Source organism: Xenopus laevis, chromosome 4L (assembly GCF_017654675.1).
Source record: "Xenopus laevis strain J_2021 chromosome 4L, Xenopus_laevis_v10.1, whole genome shotgun sequence".
Taxonomy (NCBI): domain Eukaryota; kingdom Metazoa; phylum Chordata; class Amphibia; order Anura; family Pipidae; genus Xenopus; species Xenopus laevis.
Window position 1 is genome coordinate 23,506,719 of NC_054377.1, and position 12,022 is coordinate 23,518,740.

Here is a 12,022-nt window from a genome sequence, read left to right on the forward strand (position 1 = left end):
TTAGATTTATCCTAACAACTTGATTTCAGACTATTTTGGTTCAAGGCCACTTGTAACACCAAATTTTTGGTCTCTTGCCTAATAACAAGGTTACAGATAAAAGACTTGGCCTTCTGTCTGTGCTTCCTTGGCCACTGTTCTAGGCCTGCCTAGTGCAGTCAGACCTCACATTTTGGGGGCTGCCGATCTCCGCTATAATATGAATGAATTCTAGGGAGTGAGCAAATTGTTGGAAATGGTGCTCCATTCATTATATAGTGAATAAAGTACCCCCTCTTGTAAAATATAAGGATATTGTAAGTTACCGAGGATTTTAATGACCATATAAAAACACTCGGCCGATACAGGTCATGGAACTCCGAGGTAACTTCTAATATCCCCATATTTTGCAACAGGGGGTACTTTATTTATTATAATACACAAGTTTTAGTGAGTCGTGACAGAAATGACATCAGAACTCACAGTTTATAAGGATATAATTTACAAGATATTCATGGCTTTTCTGTATTATAAAAGCATAAACTTTAGGCTGTATGACTGACTTAAAGGGGTACTGTCATTGGAAAAATGTTTTTTTTCCCCCCCACCCAAATGCATCCATTAATTGTGCTACTCTAACAGAATTCTGCACTGAATTCCGTTTCTCAAAAGAGCAAACAGATTTTTTTTATATTTAATTTTGAAATCTGACTTGTGCTCTGATAAACTTCAGTCACTCTTTCCTGCTGCACTGCAAGTTGGAGTGTTATAACCCCATTACCTCCCCCCCCCCCAGCAGCCTAACAACAGAACAATGGGAAGGTAATAGCAACTCCCTAACACAAGATAACAGCCACCTGGTAGAGCACTCAATAGTAAAATGCAGGTCCCACTGCGACACATTCAGTTACATTGAGTAGGAGAAACAGAAGCCTGCCAGAAAAGCAGTTCCATCCTCAAGTGCTGGCTCTTTCTGAAAGCACATGACCAGGCAAAATGACCTGAGATGCACCTACACACCAATATTACAACTAAAAAAAAATACACTTGCTGGTTCAGGAATGAAATTTTATATTGTAGTGAATTATTTGCAGTGTAAACAGTGTAATTTAGAAATAAAAAACTATGTCCTAAAAATCATAACCGAATCCCTTAAAAAGCTAAACATATAGGGGGCTTTTTACTTATGCTACAGATCACCAGTGACTTTATACATAGCAACTAATAAGATCTGATCAAAACTAATTAGTGATTAGGATTAGTTGCTATTTTTAACTGTGCTGGTGTAATTTAATTTTATACCTATGTTAATTAATGAGACACAGATTTGTCCAGAGTCTGCTTGATTTAAACCCTTCTCCCCCGGACTCATGCAGTAACATTTGTGTCTCCAGCTGTCAGTAATTTGCACCAAAAATCAAACTTACCCTCTCTATTGAAATGCTGACGCTTTGGAGCAGGGGGTGTGGTGGGTCAGGGGCATGACAGGTGTAGCCAAGATGTACATGGATCACTTCGGATTTGGGTAGATATATCTGCCATAGGAATTATTAGCTGCACAGGCCATTTTTAACAATCCGTTACCATATTATTGCATTGCGAAGCTGTTGATTTTACCTTTCATATTGCTATTGCTTAACTTTTATTCTGTAATTATTATAGAATGTCCACAGCAGATGGTTATCACAGCGTGCGGACCTTTTACCACATCCGATACAATCACCTATGATGCCCTCAAGGATCTTATTGACATTGTTAACAGAGACCGTCCAGACATCTGCATCCTGGTTAGAATAAAGGAACATTTATATGTCCGTATGGTTTTCATAACTGTCTCATTGATTATCTTGTGCTTTCCTTTCTTTGCAGCTTGGTCCCTTTTTGGATGCAAAGCATGAGCAAATAGAGGTAATTGTTGCTAATCTGCATTAAATATATTGTCTCAGAATTTGGTCACAAAGCAGATCGCACAAAGCAGTTATTCTGAATTGAGAAAGCCACTTGGATGACTGGTGAAACATCTTCAAGGAAAAAACACAGCAAGTCCAGTTGATTTGACTTATTTCTACAGATATACCATGACCTGGATAAATGAGAATCTTCACAAACAAAGCAGAGTATTAGTGTGAACCGGCTATATGTACCTAATACTTTAGTTCAAATCATCAATGTTTATGTATTTGCTAACTATTGCATATAAATCATAATGAGATATATTTATACATCTGTTTGAGATATAGGAAGGTATGACATTACTTAGAAGAATAAATCCTCTGTTTCCTGTATACGCCTCACACATAGGACTTAATAGCTGTTCGTTCTCGATTCTTATACTGAGGTTCAGCAGGCCTATAACAGCAATGATCCAGTCCTTCAAAGTTGCCTACAGCAGCTTCTCATCTTTTAAGTATCCGTAGCACTATGCAATCTCTGTATTCTCTCGGCAGCCAAACCAAGAAGCTTTCAGGTGATATTCAGAGTATTAGGTTCTCTGCCCTAGAAGCTGGTTCTACAGGGCTGATTCTGGTGCAGAATGCACTGCTTTCTTAAAGGAACAGTAACACCAAAAAATGAAAGTGCATTCAAGAAAATATAATATACTGATTGCACTACACTGTGTTTGCTACAGAAACTCTACAGTAGTCTATATAAACAAGCTGCTGTGTAGCCATGGGGCAGCCATCCAAAGCTGAAAAAGGAGAAAAGATACAGAATATTCAACAGAAAAGCACTGAAGTATGCAATTGGATTTTTTAGAACTTATCTGTGATCCGTTGTGTATCTTGTGTATCCTATTAAACTTAAAGTACATTAGATAGTTAGATGCAGTAATAGTTTCAGTTTACTGTGACGGGACTTAATTTCTAAATACTTCATGGCTTCATACTGCAGAAATCCAACACATGGGTTCTAGCCTAATTTTCATTTATTTCTCCCATTCAGAACTTGCAACTGACGGTGACATTTGAAGACGTGTTTAAGCGTTGTCTGAAAATGATTATCGAAGGCACACGCCCGTAAGAGTATTCACCTACTGTCGATTTGTGATCTAAATTGTCTCATGGTGTATTAAATAAATATGGCCATACACATAAAGATCCTCAAAAGCAGACCTTTTCCCTGATATGCCCACATTAAACTACGCAATATCAGGCTGATCTGATCATTTAGCCCTTGAGCCAAACAATCGGCTCACAACGATGGTAAATGCAGGCCAACAAAATATTTTTTAAAATCTGCCCATTTTCTGGGCAGATATCATTTGGGCCAGCCCATTGTTAGACCCCAACCATTAAGCTGCTGATTTGGTCCAGACAGTATGATATAAGCCACCTTATTCCTTAGCATTGTCTAACATGGATACGGCCAATATCATTGGACAAATCATACAGATTCCTGAAAATGCATCTAAAGACCGATACAAGAGGTTAATCAAGCCCAGATTGGTAAAGCCTACAATATAGATGTGGACAGAGTAGCAGCTAGCGGTTTCTAAAATGTCAGCAACCCAGTAGAGCTGGGTTAATATTTCTTTGTGAAATATTCAGATTCTACAATGAACACGTTCAAATGGTAGCTCAAACCAGATGAGGCGTACACAAATGTTGTGGTTTCCTTGTCTGCATCTCACTGCAGTGAGATGGTGAACTAGTTAAAAAATATATATAAATAGCAGAATAGTAAAGCACATCTAATAATCATGCAAATAGTTTGACATAGTTTACCAAACGGGAACTCTTCAGCTTAATTAAATATTGTTTGGGACTTAATTATTCTAAGTATATTAGTTGCTTTCTTATGGTACTCCCTTAAAACAAGAGGCTATAGAGTTGTGCAGTTCCCTTCTGGTGAGCCGTGGTTACATTTTTTTGATAAATGACTAATAAATTACCCCATATGTAAAATGTTTCCCTTTTAGACTTCCAATGCTTGTTGTCTAATTATGGGCACTGTCAGTTCTTTCTGATATACCAGGGCAATGTCTAGGGGGGAAGTAGTGTGTGTGCAGTAAAGGCATGCCCACGCACTACCTACTTTTAGTTGCCTCTGTGGGGCAAGTAATGTTGCTTCCCATTTATGTGAGTGGACATAAATCTGCACCCAGAATTTGCTACAAAGAACCTTGTGTGTTATCTGCCAGAAGGGTCAAAATTCTGCAGGGATGTAGAGCGTGAATTTCAGTTAAGATCTCTGACTACTGTGACCTAAATCCTCTTATAAAAAGTTATGAAACAGCAGATAAAACTGTTTTATTTGTGCCTAGCTGAACGTTAAACTGGATTATAAATGAGGAAAGCAATGTTAATCTGAAACTGATTCAGAGCCAAATGTATAAATCTTAAAGGGGTTGTTCACCTTCCAACACTATATTCAGTTATAGTTAGTTTCAACCAGAAATAAAGACTTTTTTTCCCCAGTTACTTTCTATTTCCTATCTATAAATAATATTGAAGTGTAAATCTAATTTTTCACCTTTCTAAAGCAGCTCTGGAAGGGGGGGATCGCAGACTCTTAAGGGTAAGGACACACAAGCAGATTCGGAGAGATTAGTCGCCCGGTCCTGAATCTGCTCGTGTGTCCTTTTAAACTGTTGTAAATTGATACATTTAGTTGATACATTTCTTATCTTGTGTCCCTGCTGAGCAGAGTCTCGGCTTTCATTAAAGGCAACTGTTACTATTGAAACAATAGTTGCTAATACTTTAGAGAAGCTCCTGAGAAATGTATCGACTAAATGCTGCAAAATAGTAACAATTCAGAATCTTCACCTGAATTACTGAGCTGCCAGACTGAAACACCAGAGACAGGAACATTCAACTTTAAACTTTAGATTTTGGAAAAACTGTAAACTGTAAAAAGGAAACTTTATTTCTGAGAACAACTCAACTGAAAAATTATTTGGAAGGTGAACACCCCCTTTAACAAGAATCTATAATATCTACACTGCTGCACAGAGCCAGGCCAGCCTGGCCAGGCACCCTAGGCAACCTGGCTGGTCGCCTCGCTGACTGAGCGCGCGCATGCGTGAGCTGACGCTGGTTCGCATGCGCAAGTTGCCGCTGGCACGCACATGCATGACTTGGCGCTGGCGCGCATGCTCGAGTCTGCGCTGCCAGGCGCGTATACGCCGGGCTCAAAAAGACAAAGCTATAGCGCACACAGTCTGGGAGAAAGGGTACCGGACATGGGGTAGGTGACGGAGCAGGTACGTGCCTGGTGCCCCAGCCAGCTTTGCACCCTAGGCACGTGCCTACTCTGCCTACCCCTAGTTCCGGCCCTACTGCTGCATGGAATCCCAGGCATCAAGGAATGAAGGAACAGTCTTCAACCCACTGTTTACCGAACAGAAGGGACAATGTTTATAATGGCACTCATATGTTTAACAGTATATGCTACTGCATGGTTAGACAAAGTTTGTAATTAAAAAATGTTATATTGCAAGCTAATCTAATGTCTTGCTATACTTCAATGAGGTAATAAGCAAGAACAAACTGAAAAAATGTTTGAAAGTGATTATTATTTGTACTTTTTATTATTTTTCAGTTCTGGGTGCCATCTGGTGATCGTTCCATCACTCCGAGATGTTCACCATGATCCTGTATATCCTCAGCCGCCATTCAGCTGCTTTGAACCAGCCAAAGAAGACAAAGAGGTAATCTTTGGTTCTTTGACCTTTTAATCATTTAGACTTGTAGAAGTTTAGGGCCGGGCCACATGGAGCATTGGCATTTGGCTCAGCTGCTTTCCGCCTGCATTTTATTTGCAGGCTGAGTGAAGCAGATCTGCTCCCTTCACCAGCTCCATTGGTTTCTGTCTGGGACGGTCTATCTGAAATGCCAGGGCCTACTTTGAATTTCAGTGTGAACCTTCTATATGTCTACCTTTCTATTCAAGCTGACAGCCAACGATCAGAACTGCAGGAAGGAGAGAGGTTAACAGTTGCACTGTTATAGCCACAGATTAAATTTTTAAACCTGAGCAAACAAAGGTCCGACTGATCTCCATAGTACATGGATATTCACTGGCACCGTTGGGCTGGCATACATATGCAGATAGGTTCATGTATGAACAGTTTTAAGTTGGCCATAAACTGACTGACGGGTAGTTGGGGCCTGATGATTGGATCGACCTGATTTAGCCCAACACCTGTTTCGGCCAAACCAGGCAGATATAATTAGTTTGTCCCAGGCACAGTTAAATCACAGTAGGGGCCTAAACAGTTATGAGTAAAAAATAAGTTATTCTATGACATTATTGAGCAATGCTTTTAAGGCCACCAGTGATTTTTTGTGTGTTCTCCTAAGCCTATGTTTTTAAAACTTCCAACTTTGCAACCTCTATAACGCAGAGTAAACATTATTAAGCTTAATGCTTATATCGCCTTTCAATTACCCTTTTATAATTTCTCCACATTCTTTTCATTTTTGCAACTCAGTCTTGTTTTATTATTTAATTTTCAGAGGGTCCATTTTGTTGCAGATCCCTGCACATTGTCTGTCAATGGTGTTGTCATAGGCATGACCTCTACAGACTTGCTATTCCATATGGGTGCAGAGGAAATTAGCAGGTAATTTTATTTTTAGGTTAGTCTCTTTGAACTTCAAGACAAAATAAGATTTTCAGACTATATAAGCTGAACTGCACAGACAAAGCTAGCCATACACTTAAAGGGGTCCTCCAACCATGCTGAAATAAAATATCACCCTAAGCAACTTTTCATTATGCATTAATTAAGTATTTTTAATGGCTTAAAGATATTTGTTAATGTAATTAACTTTATTGTTCATTATTCCTATTATTGTAAAGCGCTGCATAACTTGCTGCTTCTATTAAAATAAATGATGATGATAATGAACTCCAGGCTGACAAACCGTGTAGCAAGCCACGTGCTAAAAGCTGATTACAAAACCTAGAGATCTAACTCCTGTTACATTATTATAAATATCGGAGCCAGCGAACAAAAAGGGATAAACAAATATTGATTTCAACTGCAATTACATATAACTTAAAAATTTGTAATAAATGAAAGTTGCTGAGAATTAGATTTTCTTTCATTCAACTGGGTAAATAGATAGGCGGCGCAAAGTAAAAAATGTTTCTAATATAGTTAGTTAGCGAAAAAAATGTAATGTATAAAGGCTGGAGTGACTGGATGTCTAACATAATAGCCAGAACCCAACTTCCTGCTTTACAGCTCTCTAACTCTGAGTTAGTCAGCGACTTAAGGGTGGTGGCACACGCTATTCAGGGGGATTAGTCGCCTCCAGCCCAGTGCCATCCTGCCGGTGAATCAAATTTTAGCCTGCGAGACGGCATTTTGGGCGACTAATCTCCCCGAATAGCAGTGTGTGCCACACCCTAAAGGGGAACCTCATGGAACATACAGTAACTGTTCAGTGAGCTAGCTTTTGATTGTTAGCATGCAGGTCAGAGTCAAAAGCAAAAGATTATGAACCATATGGCCCTCATTAAAGTCACTGATTGGTAACCAATAAGAGCTGCAAAGCAGGAAGTTGTGTATTGGTTACATAAGGCATGTAGCTATAAACCAATAAATAGCAAACATACATCTTCTGTATCTTTATAGTATATACAATATATATATATATATATATATATATATATATATATATATATATATATATATATATATATATATATATATATATATATATATATATATAAAAAAAATTTTTGCAAACTTTTCACAGCTCTGCGGGGGCTCCAGATCGCTTCAGTCGGATTCTTAGACACATTCTGACCCAAAGAAGGTAAGTCACCATATCACTTCACCCTTTTCATTTGGAATGACTGCAAAAAGATGGTAACAGCGGCCATCAGTGGTTGAATATTCCAGTGGGAACCAGTCTCGGGCAAGACACAGAAACTAAATCACCTGTGCAGAAATACATCTTTCCTACCCTGATGATTTCCTAAAGCATGCCTACCTTCGTGCTTATCTAGCAATAGGGACAATGGGCATTATAGTTCACTAACAAAGTGCAAATTTTGCAGGTGCCTGACATGTTTTCTGTCCAAGCTCACTTTTTAAACAAATGACATTACATTAATTGGTTTTAATTAATTTAATTAAACGTATTACCTGTCCAGCCTGTGATTTAATGCAATCTCTGATTGTTGGAGTCGGCAACCATTTTCTAACTTCTAGACACACTGGGGGTCATTTATCAACACTGGCCAAATTTGCCCATGGGCAAAAACCCATTGCAACCAATCAAATTGCTGCATTCATTGTTCTACTTGCAGCTGGCTTCAAAAAGCTAGTCACTGATTGGTTGCTATAGGTAACTGCCCACGGGCAAATTTGCCCAGTGTTGATAAATGAACCCCACTGTCTGGTAGTGGTGGTATGCAACTGGTGTGAATCCCAAACCAGAGAGCAGCAAAACTCTCAAATTAGATAATTTATAGAAACATTTTATGAAAGCAAATGTTTCTTAGAACACTACTGTGTGCTTTTCGCTTAAATTTAATATCAAGGTAATTTAATGGCTAGGATTACAGTGTGCAGATTAAGCTGCTATTCAAGATTGTTTACTATTAAATTGATTTTGTTTTCATATACTGTGTGGTATATAACAATGGCAGTATACTAGAGGGTGGTGCAGCAAACCATTGGGCAGAATTATTGAGCAGGGCTACACGAGGCCCTTTATCATATGGGCATGGTATATATCATGTTTATGGGTTAGGATGATAGTCAGTCCTGGTCTCTCTCCCAATGACATTGTAAAGGTACCTACAGTTAGTAATTATAAACAAAATAGAAACACTAATACAGACAGTCCCTTAGGGCCAACGATGTAAACACTCTGGGAGCCTATGAAATATGGTCAGCCACAGACTAATGCAGTTCTTGGCTAATGGGATTTACCAGCTAATCCCCAATGATATGTGAATTAGATCAATCACATCTGTGCCAATTACAAAATCAACTATTGTCTCCTACAAGTACTAATGGGCTTCTGATGATTTAATGCAAGATTCCACTCTGTTCTATGCCGTTCCTGTTTACCCTTATACTTGTATAAGGGTTAATATTCGTTTCTAGGAGCGTGCATGGTATGTTTGCATTGCCAGAAAAGGAATCTAGAGAAAGACCATGTTTGTTTATTCACCGCTCCCTGGCAATTTGAGGTTTGCACATAATTCCTTTTTGTTGTATTTAGATTGGCATTTCTGTTTGTATTTATGCTGTTTAAGAAAATACATGTTTGGCAATAATGTACAACGAGCCCAGTGTTTCTCCCTCCTCATAAAAATGCTTATGTCCCACAGCTACTATCCACTGTATCCACCCAATGAAGAGATAAATATTGACTATGAGGCTTTATACAGCTACACCCCTATGCCTGTCACTCCAGATGTTTTTATCGTCCCATCTGAGCTTCGCTATTTTATCAAGGTAAGGGGTTGTCCTGACCATAAAGGGATACTGTCATGGGGAAAATATTTGTTTTTTCAAATAGTGCTGCTCCAGCAGACTTCTGCACTGAAACCCATTGTTCAAAAGACCAAACAGATTATATTTATTTTTGAAATCTGACATGGGGCTAGACATATTGTCAGTTTCCCAGCTGCCCCCAGTCATGTGACTTGTGCTCTGATAAACTTCAGTCACTCTTTAGGGCAGAGATAGACTACGCAATTTGGGGAGATTAGTCGCCCGGCAACAAATCTCCTCTTCTTCTCCTTTTCTTCGGCCCGGCACTCCGAGTGCCATCCCGCCAACGATTTTAATTCTATCTGGGAGGGAGGCAGTTAGGGGAGATTAGTAACCCTGTAGAAGAGGAGATTTGTCATCGGGCAACTAATCTCCCCCCGAATCGCAGTTGTCTCTCTACATGTTGGAGTGATATCACCCCCAACCCCCCCCCCAGGAGCCGAACAATGGGAAGGTAATCAGATAACAGATCTAAGAACGGGCACTCAGTAGTAAAATCCAGGTCCCACTGAGACACATTCAGTTACATTGAGTAAGAGAAACAGTTCCATCCTAAAATGCTGGCTCTTTCTGAAAGTACATGACCAGGCAAAATGACCTGAGATGGCTGCCTACACACCAATATTATAACTAAAAAAAATACACCTGCTAGTTCAGGAATGAAATTTTATATTGTAGAGTGAATTATTTGTAGTGTAAATAGTGTAACTTAGAAATAAAAACATGACACAATCCCTTTAAGATTTGTGCCCCACAATCTACAGATCACAAGTGCATATATGTATGTATGCATAACTTGATTTATAAAGCGCTGCAAGGATATGCAGCTCTGAATATCATTACAAAATGTTTTCTCTATCTTTATTTCTTTTAGGATGTCACAGGCTGCATCTGCATTAACCCTGGGCGACTCACAAAGGGACTGGTAGGGGGCACATATGCACGCTTTCTGGTCAAAAGTGGAGCAATGGGGTCTGAAGGAAAGAGATCTACTTGTATTTCTGCTCAGGTGGTGAGAGTTTAACCAGGGAAACCTGCAATTAACCTCTGAGGAATAGAACTGGAATGAAGACAATGGACAAATGGAGCCCATGTAATTAACAAGCGCACTGAAAGGATGCCAGCAGATACCTATATCGCCATGTTGTAGATTTTGTATAATTTTTACCTGTGCCTCTTTAAACTGATTCACTAAAATATGATCTCGCGTACATTCAATTTTTTGGATCTGTTCATGAAGCAAAGGCAGTTTGCCATCATCCATTTCTGCAAGAGACAAGCTTTTTGATATACTATTGAATAGCCACTCTTAAGATACATACAGCACAGGCCCAAAACATGGATTTGTATTAACATTACTGTGCATATTGTTTTGCAATTATTAAAAGTTGCATTTTTTTTATTTTTATATTCGCCCGAGAACTGTCATTAGCCATTTTCTAAATACAGATCCACCAAGGTCTGTTCACTCTCCAGCACTCAAATGAGAAAGCAAATACTTCAAAACAGAGCCACGATATGATGTCCTTTTATACATAGTAGTATGCCTTTTAAATTTAAGGGCATGTAAAGGCAAAAAAATAAAATCCCATTTTTACTTTCTTTAATGAAAAAGAAACCTATCTCCAATATACTTTAATTAAAAAATGTGTACCGTTTTTATAAGAAACCTGACTGTATGCAGTGAAATTCTCCCTTCATTTACTGCTGTGGATAGGAATTGTCAGACGGTCCCTAACTGCTGAGCAGGGAAACAATCATAGTTATGAACAGCAGGGGGAGCCCCCACCTTACTTCCCAGCCATGCAGAAGCTTTGTTTATGACAATCCCTAAGCAGCCCAGACCACACTGAGCATGTGCACAGTCTTAGTCTTGCAAAGATGTTTAACAAAGTTACAAGATGGTGATGCCCTGTAGCCAACTTTGAAAGCATAAATTATTTGTTTGATTAGGCTTGTGGTGCAGTAAGTTCATGTTTATTTTTAGTATACAAAATACAGCATTTGTAGCCTTATTCTATTTTAGACTTTACATGCCCTTTAAAAGGGGTCACACAATAGCGAAAGATGGACTGAAAGAAGGTGTTCGAAAGACAAAAGGCAGCAGCCTAAAGCATTATATACAGTATATATATTTTATTTGGAGTCAGCATTTATAAAACTAATGCAAATGGTTCTGGTGAATTAAAGCTTGATCTTCAGCAATTCTCCAGTATTCTTTTAGAATTGCACAGGGTAGTGGAGTAACTGGGGTAATTCACCCAAAAATTATTTAAGGGGGTAGTTAATCCTTAGTACTTTATAGAATGACCAGTTCTTTGCTGCTTTTCAATTGATCTTCAGTTTGGTTTACAATGCACACTTGAGCGTTTCCACTATGTAGTCGGCTTTGTTTGCCTTCACCTGGGCCGAGACAATGGCTCCAAGTACAGGGACAACAAGATTCTCTTGGGAGATCAGGGGCGGATCCTCGGCCTGTAATTATCCACAGGCCAAGAATCCACCTCCTGTGGCACTAGCCTATTGTTGAATGAATTTTAAATGCTGAATGTTTATAGAAAATGCATAGGACAGGTT

The 12,022-nt window shown here is 39.0% G+C and overlaps 1 protein-coding gene across 4 annotated transcripts in view; it reads left to right on the plus strand.

Annotated features, from left to right (window-relative positions):
* The window catches only part of pola2.L (polymerase (DNA directed), alpha 2, accessory subunit L homeolog), a 34,744-nt gene extending 23,094 nt beyond the window's left edge, over positions 1-11,650 (plus strand). For 3 of the 4 annotated variants that reach the window (XM_018256800.2, XM_018256801.2, XM_018256803.2), the window contains exons 12-19: positions 1,642-1,766; positions 1,849-1,887; positions 2,923-2,996; positions 5,524-5,632; positions 6,441-6,547; positions 7,692-7,751; positions 9,280-9,406; positions 10,320-10,853. In XM_018256800.2, coding sequence (XP_018112289.1) covers positions 1,642-1,766; positions 1,849-1,887; positions 2,923-2,996; positions 5,524-5,632; positions 6,441-6,547; positions 7,692-7,751; positions 9,280-9,406; positions 10,320-10,469 — 791 coding nt within the window. In that variant the 3' untranslated portion in view covers positions 10,470-10,853. 4 annotated transcript variants of the gene reach the window in all.
* Positions 11,651-12,022: the final 372 nt, after the last annotated feature.